Below are 21,753 nucleotides of genomic sequence, written 5' to 3'. Positions count from 1 at the left end.
TATGGTGGGATGAGAGAACTCCCAGAATCCTCTTTGAATGTGTCCTGATATTTTTGGCAAGTAAAGATGTGGAGTAAAACATTCGTTTTTTATGTTTTTAGTGTGAAAATCTCTATCGTTGGCACACTTGCAGATGGCGCAAAATTGTGTTGGTACTCTTTCAACAATATAAGAAGCAAAGAAGGAGCACTAAAATCTCTATTGAAGGCCATATTTAAGTAATTATATATACAATCATTTATTTTTGCGCAATTTTAGTAGGTACAACAATTTTACTCAAATTACGATACTTTTACGTTTCCATTACGGTAATTTGCCATGTCCTTTCTGTTACCTCAATCTATGAGTGTTTGGAGAAAAGAGTTGTCCCTCAGCTAATTATTATGCTTTAAGTTTCAAGCACAGGTTTGGGTGACAGGCATTAGATTCCGTAACAGTCACAGTGAACCCCGTAAAATTCGCCCAAAGCATCTGGTCTTATTGCTAGCATTACGTTATAGATAGATATGGGCAAAACTTTGTTTGCCAACAATGAAAAGGAATAAAGTGGGTGTGAAGGACGCTTCTGAGAAGAAGTAGGGGATGATATTTACTGAATTTATGAAATACATCATAAAAACATGACCAAGCGTGTCGCCATCTTGGCTAGTCCGCACCATTATGAAGCAGAATGAGTCTAACGCCAGCCAAGAATGTTAAATATAGTATCTAAACAGTGTACATTTATACATTACAATATTTAAAGGCTGATGATAATGGGTTGAACATAGAATCCAACCCGCACCCTCCTGATGTAGAAAGAGGACGATAAAATAATATCCATACGGTACACATTTATCCATGAAAATTTTGAAAAACTGCTGATGGCGTGTTTGACAGAGATACCGCAGAAGTCCAGTCTCCAAAGTGAGTCCTATACATTATAATTACCTTACTTCATAAAACTACGCAAGTTGGTAGTTTTACATTCTATTGCATTGTTTTGATACATTATTATCTAATCTTTATTTTTTTTTTTAAGGCTTGTTAAAATTGTGCTGCATCAACCAGAATTGGTTTGAATTCATTTCAATTGGAGGTTAGATGGTGTTTTGTTGTTGTTGTTTTATTAACCAATCCAACAAAATAATACACAATAATACCTTAATATTACAATTACAATTCCAAAACCAAACCCAGCCCAGCAACATTTAGGATAGCAATCCTCGCGATTTCGAGGACACACAACCATGACACAAAACAATCCAGAAGTAGTCAAACAATAATGCAAAATATCAACAACAGTATCAATATTATTAAGAATTCCAACAAGTGTTTCGAGTCAAAAGTTCGGTCACAGAACTGATTATACTGGTAAATTAGGTACTAAAGCACTGCTTTCGATACCGTCGATCATAATATTTTATTAGAGCGTATCAAAACACGAATTGGTATGTCAGACTTAGCCCTGTCTTGGTTTAACTCTTATCTTACTGACAGGATGCAGTGTGTCTCCCATAACAATGTGACCTCGGAATATGCTAAGGTAACGTGTGGAGTTCCCCAGGTTTCGGTCCTTGGCCCTGCACTCTTCAGCTAGGTGACATCATACGCAAATACGTTGTTAGCTTTCACTGTTATGCTGATGACACCCAACTCTACATGCCCCTAAAGCTGACCAACACGTCGGACTGTAGTCACCTGGAGGCGTGTCTTAATGAAATTAAACAATGGATGTCCGCTAACTTTTTGCAACTCAACGCCAAAAAAAACGGAAATGCTGATTATCGGTCCTGCTAGACACCGACGTCTATTTAATAATACAACTTTAACATTTGACAACCAAACAATTAAACAAGGCGACTTGGTAAAGAATCCGGGTATTATCTTCGACCCAACTCTCTGCTTTGAGCCACACATTAAAATCGTTACTAAAACGGCCTTCTTTCATCTCCGTAATATCGCTAAAATTCGCTCCATTTTGTCCACTAACGACGCCGAGATCATTATCCATGCGTTTGTTACGTCTCGCCTCGATTACTGTAACGTATTATTTTTGGGTCTCCCCATGTCTAGCATTAAAAGATTAAAGTTGGTACAAAATGCGGCTGCTAAACTTTTGACAAGAACGAGAAAGTTTGATCACATTAGGCCTGTACTGGCTCACCTGCACTGGCTTCCTGTGCACTTAAGATGTGACTTTAAGGTTTTACTACTTACGTATGAAATACTACACGGTCTAGCTCCAGCCTATCATGCCGATTGTATTGTACCATATGTCCCGGCAAGACATTTGCGTTCAAAGGACTCCGGCTATTTAGTGATTCTCAGAGTCTAAAAAAAGTCTGCGGGCTACAGAGCGTTTTCTGTTTGGGCTCCAGTACTCTGGAATGCCCTCCCGGTAACAGTTCGAGATGCTACCTCAGTAGAAGCATTTAAGTCTCACCTTAAAACTCATTTGTATACTCTAGCCTTTAAATAAACCTCCTTTTTAGACCAGTTGATCTGCCGCTTCTTTTCTTTTTCTCCTCTGTCCCACCCTCCCTTGAAGAGGGGGTCCGGTCCGGTGGCCATGGATGAAGTACTGGCTGTCCTGAGTCGGGACCCAGGATGGACCGCTCGTCCAGAGTCGGAACCCAGGATGGACCACTCGCCTGTGTATTGGCTGGGACATCTCTGCGCTGCTGATCCGCCTCCGCTTGGGGTATTTTCCCCTCTGGCTCCACTATGGACGGGACTCTCTCTGCTGTGTTGGATCCACTTTGGACTGGACTCTCACGGTTGTGTTGGATCTACTATGGATTGAACTTTCACAGTATCATGTAAGACCCGCTCGACATCCATTGCTTTTGGTTCCCCTAGATGGGGGGTGGGGGGGTTGCCTACATATGCGGTCCTCGCCAAGGTTTCTTATAGTCATCATTGTCACCGACGTCCCACTGGGAGTGAGTTTTCCTTGCCATTATGTGGGCTCTACCGAGGATGTCGTTGTGGTTTGTGTTGTGGTTTGTGCAGCCCTTTGAGACACTAGTGATTTAGGCCTATATAAATAATCATTGATTGATTGATTGATTGATTTTCTACAGTACTTGTATGGCAACACATTATTTCCTGTGGGAAAAGTAAATCTTTAAAAGTCATCAAGTTCATGTTTTGGAAATATTTAGTATTTGCCAAGACGTGACTTGATCATGTATTGAAAAGCAAGCAACTCATGATGTAATTGCATGAAATGGTGTACACACAGGTATCCTGCCTTTTGGTATTTAAACTTTCGTCACTGTTTTCATTACACAAGTGTGAAAACAGTGCAATCACTTCTTGCAGGTTTGCTCGAGCGATCTTTGTGGTTTTAGGAATGAAAGTCGAAGAAAAAAAGGAGATGGAGTGAAGTGAGACGGAAGCTCATCAGCAGCTGTGGGAGGAGTGTGCTGCTGTTGTGTTGCAGGCGGGGATGAGGCAGCCATGCCACCATGCTGGCTTAAAGATGTAATGAATCTTCAGTCAGGGGCTTTCCTTCCAGGGTGACAACTGGCTTTGAGGAAGGTTGTAAATGCAGGGGAGATTGTGGTATAATTCCTCAGACTGGCGTTTGTGCCCCCCAGTCACCATTCGATTATCTCCCAAATTGCTGTGTTTCACTGAGATAAAGATTTTTTATGGCTTGCTGACTTGAAACAACCGGCACAGGCGGAATAGGGGGCAAGAAGAGGGAGCGGGGAAGAGAAGAAAAAAAGCAATGGCCCAACCTTGCTGCACGCATAGTAATTCCTTTTGGTAAATGACAAAATCTTTGTTTAGATGACATTTCCCTAAAATGACTGCGGTGAGATGAATATGAAATATGAAATGCCACATTTGGCATGCAAAACTATGAAAATGTATTTCTGTGCAAAATTCATGGAGGCATTTAATTTAGAACGTGTTTAATAACTATGGCAGCCTGCATCAGTAATCCTGCCCGGAGGTCCCAAAAAGATTGTCATATTTATTCTCTCCTTTCTCCCCCCCCCCCCCCCCCTTCATTCCCAAGCCAAACATTTTAAGGGTAAATGTTCATTGTTAATTAAGATTTACTAATTAAAATGAAAATAATTAACGAGAAAGCTTAATCTCCGAATATTAGCCCATACTTAGAAAGAAAGGAAGTTGTTGTATGTGGCGTTTCCTGTCTCCATTAGGAGTGCATTCTCAAGGCTTGAGAAGATACGTCGGCGACAGGGCGGCGACGTGCCAACCGGAGCATGACGGATCCCTCTGTGGAGCCTTTGATCTCATCTGTAGGAGTGCTGTAATGTTACGCCACTTTAGGCACAAGTCAGGCTCGGGGCGAACAAACCACCTCTGATATGGAAAAATTGGCTCACTTCACCTTTTGCCTTCACCTTGCCGTCTCGCGCAAACAATACCTCTTAAACACACACATGTGCAAATTGGGGTGCCTCTCTATTATATTTTTGTTCCTTTGCTCCTTTATTCTCTATTCTACCCGTCCTCCTCCTCCCATGCACATTTTTTTTTCCAATGTGGGGGCTTGGAGGCCTCTGTCACCTCCCAAAACGTGAGATGTGTGGGCTAAACCGCTTTGCCACCAATTATACTAATTTCACTTCTGCCCAAATTGTTTTTTGTCGTTGTTTTGGTATGCAAATATGCTTGAGCAGTATTACTGCAGGGCTCACCTTCCCCCCTTGAAAATATATACAGAGCAATGGGTGCGGCCTGCCATGGTGACACACTTTTAAAGTGAGAAACGACTACTAAGATTGTGTTGGTGCGCTGAATATTACAAAAGTGACACTGTGGAGAGACGGAGCCGGCGAACCGACAGCAGGGCAGGACAAACAGCGGTCCTACCCAAGATGGCGGCCAGTAGGCGGAGTATGCAGCGGAGCAGAGAGGCGGGGCAAGCTTGTAGCTACGCTGCAGCCATCAGAGTCAGGTGCGTAAACCACACACCTGCTCTCAATCCCTGCATCTGCTCCTGCAGTTTAAAAGGGGAGAAGGAGGAGCAATCGTGGCAGAAGACGGAGGAGAAACTGCAACAGACGACGACAAAGATGATGAGAGCGACCAGAGGAGAGATGAGCCCCTGCGGAAGACGCAGCCACCGGCCACCGAGAGGCGCGCCGAGACGAGCAGGAGCAGGAAAAGAGGTCGTGCTAGAAATTGGCGCCACGGACTGGGAGTCGACACTGTTTGTTGAAAGAATAAACGAGTGCCAAACCTATTACAATGCGTCTTGCATCGATGGTCCCTGCAACCCACACCATGACGACTGGAGACCTGTCACAGACACATTTTAGCAAACCATATTTTCAAGGAACAATAATAAGGAATTAAAACTTGGAAATCTTTTAGAGTAGCCAGTGTACAATCTTTGCCGTGCAGCCACAAGTCGGTGAAACACAAGTCATGCATTGATTGATTGAATTTTGTATTAGTAGATTGCACAGTACAGTACATATTCCGTACAATTGACCACTAAATGGTAACACCCGAATAAGTTTTTCAACTTGTTTAAGTCGGGGTCCACATTAATCAATTCATGAATTGGGATGGAAAATCGAAAACCGGTGTCAGTTAAAAAACCTAAGGAATATAAGTATAACAGTATCTCTGTCAAACACGCCATCAGCAGTTTTTCAAAATTTTCATGGATAAATGTGTACCGTATGGATATTATTTTATCGTCCTCTTTCTACATCAGGAGGGTGCGGGTTGGATTCTATGTTCAACCCATTATCATCAGCCTTTAAATATTGTAATGTATAAATGTACACTGTTTAGATACTATATTTAACATTCTTGGCTGGCGTTAGACTCATTCTGCTTCATAATGGTGCGGACTAGCCAAGATGGCGACACGCTTGGTCATGTTTTTATGATGTATTTCATAAATTCAGTAAATATCATCCCCTACTTCTTCTCAGAAGCGTCCTTCACACCCACTTTATTCCTTTTCATTGTTGGCAAACAAAGTTTTGCCCATATCTATCTATAACGTAATGCTAGCAATAAGACCAGATGCTTTGGGCGAATTTTACGGGGTTCACTGTGACTGTTACGGAATCTAATGCCTGTCACCCAAACCTGTGCTTGAAACTTAAAGCATAATAATTAGCTGAGGGACAACTCTTTTCTCCAAACACTCATAGATTGAGGTAACAGAAAGGACATGGCAAATTACCGTAATGGAAACGTAAAAGTATCGTAATTTGAGTAAAATTGTTGTACCTACTAAAATTGCGCAAAAATAAATGATTGTATATATAATTACTTAAATATGGCCTTCAATAGAGATTTTAGTGCTCCTTCTTTGCTTCTTATATTGTTGAAAGAGTACCAACACAATTTTGCGCCATCTGCAAGTGTGCCAACGATAGAGATTTTCACACTAAAAACATAAAAAACGAATGTTTTACTCCACATCTTTACTTGCCAAAAATATCAGGACACATTCAAAGAGGATTCTGGGAGTTCTCTCATCCCACCATATTTGGTAGGACGGTGAATCTTTGTGAACTGTGCGATTCGATTAAATTCATGGAGGAAACGGTTCGATTCAGAATCTTTGTTGAGCATCTTTGTGTTTGTAAAACTCAAGTCTTTGTCGAACACTATTCAGTCAGTGAAACGCGAGTCCTTGTGAAGCACCTGTGAGTCAGTAAAGCTTGAGTATTTATAAAGAACATAACTTTAGTGTTTGTTGAACACTATTCAGTCAGTAAATCTAGAGTCTTTGTGAAGCACAAGTCAGTCAGTAAAATTGAGTCTTTGTGAAACACCCGTGAGCCTGTAAAACACAAGTCTTTCTGAAGCGCCTATGAGTCAGTAACACTTGAGTTTTTGTCGAGTGCCTGTGAGTCAGAAAACCTTGGGTCTTCGTGAAGCGCTTGCGAGTCAGGTCAACTTTGTCGAGCATCTTTGAGTCTGTAAAACTCAAGTCTCAGTCCAACACGAGTCAGTCAGTAAAACGTGAGTCTTTGTGAAGCACCTGTGAGTTAGTAAAACTTGAGTTTTTGTTCGATACTAGTGAGTCTGTAAAACTCAAAGCTTTGTGAAGAACCCTTGAGTCCGGAAAACTCAAGTCTGTGTTGAGCATTTTTGAGTTTTGTAAGACTTGGGTCTTTGTCAAACTCTATTCAGTCAGTCAAATGCAGGGAGTAATTTCAACAGACCTAGTGTGTGTGTGTGTCTATGTGTGTGTGTGTGACTATCAGAGTCAGTAAAATCTGAGTTTTTGTCCGACACTAGTGAGTCAGTAAAACTTGAGTCTTTGTGAAACACCTGTGAGCCTGTAAAACACAAGTCTTTGTGAAGCGCCTGTGAGTTACTAAAAACTTGAGTTTTTGTCGAGTGCCTGTGAGTAAGAAAACCTTGAGTCTTCGTGGTGCACTTGCAAGTTAGGTCAACATTGTCAAGCATCTTTGAGTCTGTAAAACTCAAGTCTCAGTCAAACACTAGTCATTCAGTAAAACTTGAGTATTTGTGAAGCACCTGTGAGTTCATTTAAACTCAAATCTTTGTGAAGCAGTAGTGAGTCAGTAAAACTAGAGTTGTTGTCTGACACTAGTGAGTCTGTAAAACTCAAATCTTCGTGAAGCAACTGTGACTCTGTAAAACTCAAGTCTTTGTTGAGCATCTTTGAGTTTGTAAGGCGTGTGTCTTTGTCGAACACTATTCAGTCAGTAAAACTCGAGTCTTTGTGGAGTGCCTGTGAGCCTGTTGAAGACAAGTCTTTGTGAAGCGCCTGTGAGTCAGGGAAACTTGACATTTGTGGAGTGCCTGTGAGTCAGAAAACCTTTCCTAAAGTGCTTGCAAGTCAGTACAACTTTGTGAAGCATCTTTGAGTCTGTAAAACTCAAGTCTCTGTCAAGCACTAGTCGACGAAAAAATGTAGTTTTTGTTGGACACTAACTAGTGATTCTGTAAAACTTGAGTCTTTGTGAAACACCCGTGAGCCTGTTAAACACAAGTCTTTGTGAAGCGCCACGAAGTTACTAAAAAATTTAGTTTTTGTCGAGTGCCTGTGAGTCAGAAAACCTTGAGTCTTCGTGGAGCACTTGCAAGTCAGGTCATCATTGTCAAGCATCTTTGAGTCTGTAAAACCCAAGTTTCTGTCAAACACTAGTCAGTCAGTAAAACTTGAGTATTTGTGAAGCACCTGTGAGTTCATTTAAACTCAAGTCTTTGTGAAGCAGTTGTGAGTCAGTAAAACTTGAGTTTTTGTCTGACACTAGTGAGTCTGTAAAACTCAAATCTTTGTGACACAACTTTGACTCTGTAAAACTCGAGTCTTTGTTGCGCATCTTTGAGTTTGTAAGGCGCGTGACTTTGTCGAACACTATTCAGTCGGTAAAACTCGAGTCTTTGAGGAAGGTTGTAAATGTGGAGTGCCTGTGAGTCAGAAAACTTTTCCTAAAGTGCTTGCAAGTCAGTACAACTTTGTGAAGCATCTTTGAGTCTGTAAAACTCAAGTCTCTGTCAAGCACTAGTCGACGAAAAAATGTAGTTTTTGTTGGACACTAATTAGTGAGTCTGTAAAACTTGAGTCTTTGTGAAGCACCCGTGAGTCTATTTAAACTCAAGTCTTTGTGAGTCAGTAAAACTTGAGTTTTTGTCCGACACGAGTATGTCAGTAACACTAGAGTCTTTGTGAAGCTCCTGTGAGTGCCTGTGAGCCTGTTAAAGACAAGTCTTTGTGAAGCGCCTGTGAGTCTGTGAAACTTGAGACTTGTGGAGTGCCTGTGAGTCAGAAAACTTTTCCTATAGTGCTTGCAAGTCAGTACAACTTGGTGGTGCATCTTTGAGTCTGTAAAACTCAAGTCTCTGTCGAGCACTAGTCTACAAAAAAAATTAGTTTTTGTTGGACACTAACTAGTGAGTCTGTAAAACTTGAGTCTTTGTGAAGCGCCCGTGAGTCTATTTAAACTCAAGTCTTTCTGAGTCAGTAAAACTTGAGTTTTTGTCCGACACGAGTATGTCAGTAAAACTAAAGTCTTTGTGAAGCTCCTGTGAGTCCATAAAACTGGAGTCTTTGTCAAGTGCTTGTGAGTCAGTAAAACGTGAGTCTTTAGCGAGTGCCTGGAAATCAGTAAAACTCAAGTCTTTGTCGAGCAGCATTGAGTTAATACACTCGGCTCTTCGACGAGCACCTGTGAGTCAGTAAAACTCCAGTCTTTTTCAAGCACTCGTCAATTGGTAAACGGTGTGTTTGACTTAAACTTGAGCAAACTGCACCTCCAAACTGTGCACATTCTTTGGCATGGAATAAGAGGAACACAAAGGGTGCGTTTCTTTAAAGATGCTCTTTTATAATCAACCACCCGTGTCGTGTTTGGATGATGTCACACTTGTTACGTGGCTTATGCAACATTCACCATCCCGCCTACACATCTTATAGTGTGTGTGTGTGTGTGTGCGTGTGCGTGTTTGTGTGTGTTGTTATAGGTGCCCCACAGAACAACCCCCCAGCCTGTGGATGTGTGCGTGCGTTGTCTAAGGGCCACCAGAGACAAGCTTCCCAGGGGCTTCTACAGCATCAGCGTGGCCCTTCACAGCCACCTCGGAGGCCCCGCTCTCGCCTGGACTAACAAGAAGGACCAACAAGAATGGACTGTGTCCACAGATCCTGTTGAGCACCAGGGCCACGTCTACGACACAGACCTGCACATCAACCAGAACCTGGTCATGGTGAGGCCTCTTTCCAAAAAAAGCATTTATTTTTTTGGAATCTGCGTCTGTTAGCACGACTCCAATGTGAGATATGAATGAGTGGTTCTTAACCACCATGTTGTTTTAGCTGTGTGTAAACAGTGTGTTTGCTTTACACTGAGCATCGCGATCCACAGATAAGGCCTGCACGCCTCAATGACAACAGAAAGATGGTCTTTGGCAGGTAACAGTGACATGTTGCCTCCATTTCTTCTGTTGACACTAATATGTTTTTATTCAACCACGGAAAGACAGAATCGGGTGCCCCCCCCCCCTCCTTATTTACATTATGCTCAGGGAAGTGTCTCTCCCTCAGATGTGTGCATGATGAAAAAGAAGCATTAATGCAAACCATGTGCTGCCTCTGCAACTCTGACTCTGCACGGGAGACTTACATTGATGGGAAATTGGAGTAAAACACTGCCTCAGATGCAATCCTCCCAACAAACCAATATCCTGTGTTAACATAGCCCCGCCATCCAGGCTGTACCGTAATGTAACAATTTTCTGCACATACTTTCAATGTATTGAATTTATAAAGCATTAGTGTCCCAGTTTTCGGCGATCAAAACATAGTCAGCCTAGACAGCGCAGTACAAAAAGTCCTCCCCCTATTTCTCAATGTAAAATGCTTATGACGGCATATGAAAATATGCCACAATCGCAGCCTCCTGGTTTTTTTTTTTTTTTTATACTCTGGGAATCTTGGCATGAATAAAACAACTTTTTCAACATGACATTTAACACCGCGTATGTAAATCAAACCCAGAATCAAATATTCATTACAAAAAAAAAGGGGAAGTCATGTTTTATTTGAGTGAAAATGAAGACCGAATTGGTTGAGGAATGCAAGTGTCTGCTTTCTTTGTGCACATTTGGAAAATTGTGAAGCTCAAGTTTTGCGGGACTGACTAAAGCTGGCATAAATTGTTCCACTTAGGCGTTGGTACGGCAACACCTGTTTCAGACTGTTATCGACGGTCAAAATAAAGTTAAAGTACCAATGATTGTCACACACACACTAGGTGTGGCGAAATTACCCTCTGCCTTTGACCCATCACCCTTGATCACCCCCTGGGAGGTGAGGGGAGTAGTGTGCAGCAGCGGTGCCGCGCCCGGGAATAATTTTTGGTGGTTTAACCCCCAATTCCAACCCTTAATGCTGAGTGCCAAGCAGGGAGGTAATGGGTCCCATTTTTATAGTCTTTGGTATGACTCAGCCAGGATTGGAACTCACGACCCACCGATCTCACTAGGCCACTGATAACGCAATTTCTTACTACTCATAAGATTTGGAGAAAGCATTCGACCGTGTACCCCGGGAAGTCCTGTGGGGAGTTCTCAGTGTGGGGGGTATCGGACTGTCTGGTTGTGGCGGTCCACTCCCTGTATGATCAGTTTCAGAGCTTGGTCCTCATTGCCGGCAGCAAGTCAGACCCGTTTCCAGTGAGGGTTGGACTCCGCCAAGGCTGCCTGCCCTTTGTCACCGATTCTGTTCATAACTTTTATGGACAGAATTTTTAGGTCAGTCATGGCATTGAGGGGATCCGGTTTGGTGGCTACAGGATTAGGTCTTTGCTTTTTGCAGAAGATGACGTGGTCCGGATGGCTTCATCTGGCCAGGATCTTCAGCTCTCACTGGATCGGTTCGCAGCCGAGTGTGAAGCCACTGGGATGAGAATCAGCACCTCCAAGTCCAAGTCCATGGTTCTCGCCCGGAAAAGGGTGGAGTGCCAACTGCGGTTTGGGGAGGAGAGCCTGCCCCAAGAGGAGGAGTTCAAGTACCTCGGAGTCTTGTTCACGAGTGGGGGAAGAGTGGATCGTGAGATCGACAGGCAGATCGGTGTGGCGTCTTCAGTAATGCGGACGCTGTATCGATCCGTTGTGGAGAAGAAGGAGCTGAGCCGGAAGGCAAAGCTCTCAATTTACTGGTCGATCTACATTCCCATCCTCACCTATGGTCATGAGCTTTGGGTAATGACCGAAAGGACAATATCACGGGTACAAGCGGCCGAAATGAGTTTCCTCCGCCGGGTGGCGGGGCTCTCCCTTAGAGATAGGATTAGAAGCTCTGACATCCGGGAGGAGCTCAAAGTAAAGCCGCTGCTCCTTCACATCGTGAAGAGCCAGATGAGGTGTTTTGGACCACCCGGACACCTCCCTGTGGAGGTGTTTCAGGCACGACCGATCGGTAAGAGACCACGGGATAGACCCAGGACACCTTATGAAGACTATGTCTCCCGGCTGACCTAGATGCCTTGGGATCCCCCGGGAGGAGCTGGACAAAGTGGCTGGGGAGAGGGAAGTCTGGGCTTCCCTGCTTAGGCTGCTGCCCCCGCGACCCGACCTCGGATAAGCGCAAGAAGATGGATGGTTAACATACAGTAAACGGTAATGGTTGTGTGTTGTTGCTGGCAGGGTTAGCTTAGTACCTAAAGTTTGAAATTGTTTTTGTTGGTATATTTATTATGAGGACATATGTTTTTTTGTTATATTTCTTCTGTGTTTAGTGTTTATTTTTGTTGTTGGTTCTATTTTGTCCCTTGTTCATCCTCTTGTTGCTACGAGCGCTGATCGCCCTCACCTGCTTCTGTTTGGTGATTCGGACACGCACCTGTGGCCTATTCAAATCTAGCACCTTTATATATGCCAGTCTGGCCATCCAGTTGGTTCATAGTTCACTTTAGGGGACTGTTTACGTACTAGTTGCTGCTGTTTTATTCTTGTTAGCGTTACACTACATCCTATTGTGGAGGTTGCCCTCCTGTGGTTTCTTCTGACCACAAAGATCCTCTCGTGAGCCCGGTAGTCTGGTGCAACAATGTTTTATTGTCAGCACTCGTTTCCATCAACTTCTCAGTCTTTCGGCTGCTCTTCCTCTTACAGCGTGGTATCGTGCGCATGCGCGGCTCCTCTTGCTAAAACTCCAACTCCAAATGACTTATCTCGTCTTGGCTGCTGCTAACAAGCATGGCAGGTGATTGGATGATCAATCCCAGCTGGGTTATCCAATCACCTGCCAGCTGTGCTTCGAGGATGGTCCCTCCACACACCGATCAGCGGCAGGCCGGCAGAACACGCCCCCCTCCACACCTATGTTTCATGTATTTTTGATCGTGCTGTGCTAAGAGCTTTAGGTGTTTTCCTTTGGCGTCATGTGAACATCCAAGCGGCATGATTATTTGTCATTTTGGCTGTTCAAAGGATTGAATTATTTTCTTACCTGAACGGTGTCTCCTGCTTCCGCTTGTTGGGATCACAAACACAACCACCCTACCAACGTTGCGACAACATACAGTATGTATAAAGTATGGATCTGATTGGGCAGCTTCTGTGACATACCTTAAATATTGCAAAACAAACTGCTGTTTGCTGGGTAGGATTGCGAAATATAGATGATATACGACAAACTATGTACATTTGGTCGCTGATAAAGCTTTCAATACTATTCTTATATCGTGATACTATACGTTGATCATATATCCTGGTTGTATCTCGCAAATTTGACAGGGACAAGCAAACGAACGTGTCCTCATCACAATAATAATCTTTGTAAGATATGCAAACCGCAAGCTAGAGCTCTTGAATGTAAACAGAGGTGGGCGGAGCAATGCAAAGGCCGACGATAACGATACCAAGTGTTATAGTATAGTATCGATAGCAGAGTGATTATATCGATAGTTGTTTTTATTGATTAAATCATACAACTGGAAGTAATATGTTACGGAATATACCAGCAACAAAATTAGAAGCCCTTGTCACCAGTTTTGAAATGGTTTTATTATCATTTACATACTGAATATTAAGTCATGATGTCTATTGTCTTGATTCGAGGCCTTGGCGCCCGTCAGATATGATAGAAGCAAGCTAGTTGCCATAGTGAACCTCGTGAGATCCAACCAAAACATACGGTCTTACCCGCTAGCATTACCGTATAGCCAGAGAGTGACATAAATTTGTTTTTATAGTGGGTGTGAAGTACAGTGCTAAAAATAATACATTGATGATTTAAGAAAGTAATATCTAAATGAAGAAGCTGCTGATGGTGTCTTTGACAGTTTCTCATTGACATATTGTAGAAGTCCACTGTCCTATTTAATGCTGTACTTTGTTATCTACATATCTTCATAAAACTACTGTAGTTGTGTTGTTTGTACAATGTTCATTTTTAAAAGTCTGTTTTTCTTTTTAAAAGGCATGTTACATGATAAAATCTTGAGGTTTTGGAGGAGCCAAGCACTGATTTAATGGACAACGTTGTTTCGCAGTAGGTCTCGAAACAACACGAGAGTTCGCAATGTATTGTAGGGGCTGGGTAGTCATTGCTGCTGGACAAAGTTTTTGTTTACATGACTGTTCTCAACCAGCGATTTTGTGAGAGAGAGCAACAAACTGGATTAGAATGGGTCACGCAAAATAAAAAAATCAAGAAACAAACTGGACCGTGTTCCAGATGCTCGCCACCTTAGAAAATAAGTACAATTAGTGGAATTGATTTATTTGAGCATGTTCAATAGACGAGATTTGGGCTAGCTGCGGAACATGTTTTGTTTCTCGATCGTCAACGGAGTCAGTTTTTTTACAGGCCAAACATTTTTGGAATGCACAGTTGGTAAAGGCTCACAGACAACCAACTTTGGGTGTGTGTAAGACCTCGCAATTTTACATCAGAAAGGGAAGACTGTCGCCTTTTCAGAGGTAAATCAGCAGGACTTGTCACTGTGTGGTGTCTCCTGGAGAAATTTGTTTCAAACTGAATATATTTCAAGTCTGAAATACACTTTGCATTAATATGGGAAATATTTAAAGTCTTCTCAGCTATCGATCTATGAATAGGGGTATTGCTTTTTTTTTTTTTACCAAATACGTAACCGCAGATTATTTATCTTATCCAATGTTAACAGCCTACTCAATGGTACATGTACAACAGAATAACACAGGCTCCGATTCAAACTTACCCAGTGTGAAAATGCTGTGAACACACCAACATATACCAGGTGATGGCGTTAAAAGTCATGTTTGATTGTATGCATCACGGCTGCTATCCAGGCTATTTATTGTCTCTTTACAAGCTCACTAACCCATTTTTTTTTCCTTAAGCAATCTTGACAACCAGTTATTGATGCCGCACACTTGTGACCTATTTAGAACTTTTTTAAAGGAAAAAACACAACTCTACAACCGAGTCTTGCATGTCACCAAATGTAAAGAGGATATTCTGATGCCATCAGACCCATGATGTATTGCGTTTTCACATCACACCTTTCAGCATTAATGGTGCCTTCACAGATGTGTAAGTTACCCATGCCTTGGGCACTAATACACCCCCATACCATCACAGATGCTGGCTTTTGAACTTTGCGTCGATAACAGTCTGGATGGTTCTTTTTCTTTTTGGTCCAGAGGACAAAACGTCCACAGTTTCCAAAAACAATTTGAAATGTGGACTTGTCAGACCACAGAACACTTTTACACTTTGCATCACACCATTTTAGATGAACTCGAGCCCAGCAGCGTTACTGGGTGTTGTTGATGCATGGCTTTCGCTTTGCATAGTAGAGTTTGAACTTACACTTACAGATGTAGAGACAAACTGTAGTTACGGTCAATGGTTTTCTGAAGTGTTCCTGAGTCCATACGGTGATATCCTTTACACACTGACGTCGGTTATTAATGCAGTATCGCCTGAGGGATCGAAGATCATGGGCATTCAATGTTGGTTTTCAGCCTTGCTGCTTACGTGCAGTGATTTCTCCAGATTCTCTGAACCTTTTGATGATATTACAGACTGTAGGTGGTGAAATCCCTAAATTCCTTGCAATAGCTCGTGGAGAAATGTTGTTCCGAAACAATTCACTCACGCATTTGTTCACAAAGTGGTGACTCTTGCCCCATCCTTGTTTGTGAATGACTGAGCATTGCATGGGAGCTGCTTTTTATACCCAATCATGGCACCCACTTGTTCCCAATTAGCCGGTTCATCTGTGGGATGTTCCAAATAAGCACTCCTCAACTTTCTCAGTCTTGTTTGCCACTTGTGCCAGCTTTTTTGAAGCATGTTGTAGGCATCAAATTACAAATGGGATAATATTTGCAAAAAATAACAAAGTTTTCCAGTTCGAATGTTAAGTATCTTTTCTTTGCAGTTTATTCAATTGAATATAAGTTGAAAATTATTTGCAAATCATTGTATTCTGTTTTTATTTACAATTTACAAAAGGTGCCAACTTTACTGGTTTTGGGTTTTGTACATCTAAGTTTTATTTCTGGAGAGTTGCAGGGTCCAGAAATTCATGGAATTGTCTTTCAATCACTTTATAGTTGGTTCTCGTTCCCTGCTGTAAGCTGCTGAATCAGGGTTGATTTATACATTGCATGCCCCGTTTATAGAGAAATATTTTAGAAGAGTAGACCAAATTTATATTGGTCTTTTTGATGAAGCATTCATGCGACTACAGATGTGTTTCTTCTAAATCTGTGAGGATTTCAGATGCTCTCATGTAAACAAATCAGTTTGGGATGGTCAATAGTGACAGCTGGGTCTTTTGTTGAGGCTTATCCAGTGATCTCCACACAGAAGTTGAAGGGTTTCTTCTCACTATTATACCCTCCACATTAAAGGCCTTAGCTATAGCTGGAGCATTCAGCTCGTGTGGACACTGTCGCCATACTTGTGGGCGTATTCACAGAGCTGCAGCATCCAGATTGTCAGACATAAAGAACGGGCTAAACGCTGGCATGAAGTGAATGCAGACCTGGGATCTGATTCAGAAGTAAGATTTAAGTACAGCTTGGTAAATGGCTCATGACACTCACCCTCCCTCTCCTCCTCGTCTCTCTGGAAGCTATTGACAAACCTGCTGTTGTCGTCCTCATTGATGGCGGTGGAAGCGATGATCAGATTTGTCTGACGATCATGGCTGGCTTGGTTGTTTTCTTTCTCCCGTCTGGCCCACACTATGTAGCGTGCAATCTTCCCCAGCCTCCTCTAAGAGGAAATGAGGAATTAGTGATAGTAGGAGGAAGCCAGGAGCTTATTTTTCTTTCCTGCCTCCGACTCTTTTTCATGCACCCCATCTACGCTTTTGGGTTTTGAATTTAGTCAGAGTCACTTCAGCTGGCGTGTGGGAGCGAAAGAGTGGGGCCTCCTAAACACTGAATAAAAAAGCAGCGCAAAAGAGTTTTAGGGTTAAGGGGATTTGAGGATTTTTGGGATCCCCCTCCCTCCTACAATATGTTTGTACGGTCAGTGAAGAAGTATTGAAGCAGACTACGCCATGATAATTTAACAGTCCCTCTATAATTTTACAGGCTTTTCTATTTTATTGTTAAAGCTTAAAATGCCTGGATTTGAGGCAAAAGTTACAATGTTTTGACATTTTTCTTTCAATAACACTCAATTTGTGATTTTATAATTTTTTCAGTGTTTCTTGTAACGTTAATCAAAAAGACACAATATTCAAACAAAAATTGGACAACAAATAACCTGTGTTGACGTGTTAAATACAAGACTTGATGACACTGGATGGTAGTAAAAGCAAATACCTGGAGCTCTTGGTCAAATTACTGTACTGTTTTAATTCATTATAGTTTTAAAAAGTCATAATAAAAAACGAAAAAACACCACCCAAGACTTCCATGTTGCTGACATTCTGCGTGCATGTTTTATGCTTGAAATGTTTCTAAACATGTATATATCTCCCAACTATTTTCGTAACCTCAATCAATCAATCAATGTTTACTTATATAGACCTGAATCGATACCAATATTTTGGTAGAGGTACTAAAATTATTTCAATACTTTTTGGTACTTATTGTTACTTTTGTAAATAAAGGGAACCCCAAAAAATTGCACTATTGACTTTGTTTCGACAAAATTTTAGGGTATATTAAACATGTTTCTTGTTTGCAAGCTGCAAGTTTGCCCTTAAATAAAACAGTGAACATACTAGACAACTAGTGTTTTTATAGTAAGTAAAGAAACAAAGGCTCTTAATTTAACTATTGACATTTGCAGAACCATTTTGTGTCATTTTCCATTCTAATATTTTGTTAAAGTTATTAAGCACAAGTGGTAGAAAATTAATTAATGTACTGTTAATACTTTCTGTTTAAACATGTTCTTTCTACGCTTTTGTTAAAATGTAATAATCACTTATTCTTCAGTTGTTTGATACTTTACATTACCACAAATTTGGGTATCAATCCGATACCAAGTCGTTACAGGATCATGCATTGGTCGGATTCAAAGTCCTCATGTGTCCAGGGAGATATTTCATGAGTTTATCAATTTAATTTCATTGTAAATGAAAATATGTTCTTAAAAATTCTCCACTGGATAATTAATGGTTAAGTACATCAATTAATACATGTAGACTAGAAGGTAAATGTTTGTATACAACATAAGTACTTCTTAAACTTTTCTCACAAAATACCATCTCAGAAAAAAAATCGTCTTTCCATGTACCACCATAATGACCATCATTGAAATACAGTAGCCTAGTAGGCCTGAGTATGTGCAAATTCCTGTTTCCGAGGGAAGACGTTAATTAGAAGAGCTTGGCTCCCCCGACTACAGTTTTGACTAAAAACTGTAATTTCCTGACTACTGATTGTGATCACAGCGACAGGACAGCCTGCTAACATATTCGACTTCAACTCTGCCCGGTTGGAGGCACAGATTCGCCAAAGTCAGCGAACCGAAGGTTTCCAAAAGCCGAGGGCTAGCAACCCAAAACTAAACATCCATCCATCCATCCATCCATCCATCCATCCATCTTATTCTGCTTATCTGAGGTCGGGTCGCGGGGACAGCAGCCTAAGCAGGGAAGCCCAGATTTCCCTCTCCCCAGCCACTTCGTCCAGCTCTTCCCGGGGGATCCCAAGGCGTTCCCAGGCCAGCTGGGAGACATAGTCTTCCCAACGTGTCCTGGGTCTTCCCTGTAGCCTCCTACCAGTTGGATGTGCCCTAAACACCTCCCTAGGGAGGCGTTCGAGTGGCGTCCTGACCAGATGCCCAAACCACCTCATCTGGCTCCTCTCAATGTGAAGGAGCAGCGGCTTTACTTTGAACTCCTCCCGGATGACAGAGCTTCTCACCCTATCTCTAAGGGAGAGCCCCGCCCCCCTGCGGAGGAAACTCATTTCGGCCACTTGTACCCGTGATATTGTCCTTTCGGTCATGACCAAAAGCTCATGACCATAGGTGGGGATGGGAACGTAGATCGTCCGGTAAATTGAGAGCTTTGCCTTCCGGCTCAGCTCCTTCTTCACCACAACGGATCGATACAGCATCCGCATTACTGAAGATGCCGCACCGATCCGCCTGTCGATCTCCCAATCCACTCTTCCCTCACTCGTGAACAAGACGCAGAGGTACTTGAACTCCTCCACTTGGGGCAGGATCTCCTCCCCAACCCAGAGATGGCACTCCACCCTCTTCCGGGCGAGAAACATGGACTTGGATGTGCTGATTCTCATCCCGGTGGCTTCACACTCGGCTGTGAACCGATCCAGTGAGGCCTGAAGATCCTGGCGGGATGAAGCAGTCAGGACCACATCATCTGCAAATAGCAGACCTAATCCTGCGGCCACCAAACCGGAACCCCTCAACGCCTTGACTGCGCCTAGAAATTCTGTCCATAAAAATTATAAACAGAATCAGTGACAAAGGACAGCTTTGACGGTGTCCAACTCTCACTGGAAACGTGTCCGACTTACTGCCGGCAATGCGGACCAAGCTCTGACACTGATCGTACGGGGAGCGAACTGCCACAATCAGACAGTCCGATACCCGAGAGTATGGGGTATCGGACTGTCTAAACTGTCTAAACAGTCCAATACTAAACAACATATTTTAAAAGCTTCTGACCACTCAAGTGATCTACAAGAAAGGCTGACACAGCTCTGTCAGGTGCAAGGTACAGGAAACTGTTTTTTTTTTTAAAAACACCATTGAGCCGCAGCTTGCCACAGAAGCTAACAACACCAACGGCTTCACTTCGTTGACGAGCAACCATGACCATGACAAGATGTCGTCAACAGGGCAATACAGCGTTACCAGAGGTGGAACCGGACTTAAAAGAGTTAGTAGGAACCAGGGGCGTCGCCAGACCGATTTCACTGGGGCACGTGCCCCACTGTTGATCTGCAGTGCACCAGTAAAAATTTCACTAATAAAAAAAAACCCTTCAGAGTTTTAAATCTACATAACATAGACAACAGCGCACATACTACTTAGTATGGTAATTGATTGCTACTGTATTCACTCCACGTAACAATGAGCACATGGCTACTTAATATGGTAATTTATTCACGTGTGGATGAGACTTCAGTTAAGAGAGAGAGAGAGAGAGAGAGAGAGAGAGAGAGAGAGAGAGAGAGAGAGAGAGAGAGAGAGAGAGAGAGGATGCGAATCATTGCTCAGGTAAGTAACGTTAGCCAACAACAATTTGTTAATTATATTATTTTGATTTTGATTTGACTCAAACTGCAACTCCTAGATGGATATCAGAAAGTTATTCGCCCGCAGCAGGGAAGAAGCAGCAGGAATGAGAGGTGTAAGTGAAGTCCTAGCTAGCTAGGCAACATCATTGTCTTAAGTTTATGCTAAGTTAGCTAACGTTCTTCCTTGTATCAAGACAAACATATTCATTTGCTGTACGAGCTGTCGGGGGAATTTCCAATGAACATGAAACATAATGTTGGTTATTGTCTGCTGGTTCTGCATCAATGATGATTTGGAGTAAGCATGTGTGAGTTGAGTGCTTCTCAAATGGTTTATCTTCAGAAAGAAAAACATTTTTCCATATCATCAAGTCGTGAGCCAAATTTTTAAATTATTCAATTTTATTTCACAGAAAAATAGCACAGTAGACTTGTCTTGTTAATCGGTGTGACTTTGACTAAAATAATCTTGTTTTGTCACCAGAAAAATGGCTACAGCTTGAGCATCTGGTTTTGTTTCCAGAAAAAATAGTAACATTTCTGTATTTGTTTTCAGAAAGATGGCTGAAAATATCGGGTTTTGTTGCCCCATTTAGATTTTTTTTAAATATATTTCCATGTCTGTCCTGAGTCCTCCTCCAACTTGTTAGTCGGTTTGCCTTTTGCTAAAATACTCACTAATAGTCACTAGAAAAATGGCTAAAAATATCTGGTTTTGTTGCCACAATTGGATTTTTTCTCCTAAACTTTTTTTTTTTTCATGCAAACATCTGACTGCGACTCACTGAAAATGACACACAATCCACTTTTATGTCACGACCCACCAGCTGGTAACCACTGGTCAACTGTATAACAGTTACTGTAATATTTCCATGTCTGTCCAGAGTGATTGACCACTTTGCAAAAAATGAAAACGAGACGTTACAGTTTACTTCTCAGAAAATGATTCCCTGAACAGACACACAACAGTTGTTCATTTATTGTTTTGTGTATATTTTATAGTTTTGTGTATATTTTATAGTTTTGTGTATCTGAAAAAGGATTAGCCACATTGCCATAAATGGAAATTAAATAATATAAAAGAACCCAGAGATGTAGGGGTGCTTTATTTTTTGTTTTACTTTTGTAGATGTTAAATTTGCAGATGATTACTGCAATATATACTTCAAAAAGATTAATTGGTCTTCCTTTTTGTTTTTACCAGTAGCAGTTTAGAAGTCTGGGGTAAAAAAGTGCACAAGTAGGTCATATGCATTAGTTAATTTCAGGTGGTTAATCAAAGATCCATACAACATCATCTGATATGATTTCATAGTTTAAAGCACTATTTATGTATTTTTTATGATAAATAAGTGCTAAAAATGTTTTTGCTTGCGCGCTTTGCACGCTCATATGAATTATTTGTGCCCCAGGTGTGCCCCAGTACAGTATTAGGTCTAGTGACGCCCCTGGTAGGAACTCTACACAACAATGTAAATGAAACACAAAGCAACATCAACAATATCCAGGAATAGATGATCAATGGTCCACAAAAATATGTCGCAAATCTCCAAGAACAGATTAATAAAGATAGAAAATAATGTCGCAATGATATGATGGAATTTAGAAAGT

General features: G+C 41.9%; 1 protein-coding gene across 1 annotated transcript in view; it reads left to right on the top strand.

The window, feature by feature from the left end:
• The window catches only part of LOC133569914 (uncharacterized), a 53,238-nt gene that overhangs the window by 3,201 nt on the left and 28,284 nt on the right, over window positions 1-21,753 (top strand). Inside the window, exon 3 of the mRNA XM_061922502.1 lies at window positions 9,433-9,675. Coding sequence (XP_061778486.1) covers window positions 9,433-9,675 — 243 coding nt within the window. The remainder of the gene's footprint in view (window positions 1-9,432; window positions 9,676-21,753) is intronic.

This window comes from Nerophis ophidion, linkage group LG15 (assembly GCF_033978795.1).
Source record: "Nerophis ophidion isolate RoL-2023_Sa linkage group LG15, RoL_Noph_v1.0, whole genome shotgun sequence".
Lineage (NCBI taxonomy): Eukaryota > Metazoa > Chordata > Actinopteri > Syngnathiformes > Syngnathidae > Nerophis > Nerophis ophidion.
Note: the sequence above shows the minus strand (reverse complement) of the source record. Positions and strands in the feature narration are given on the sequence as shown.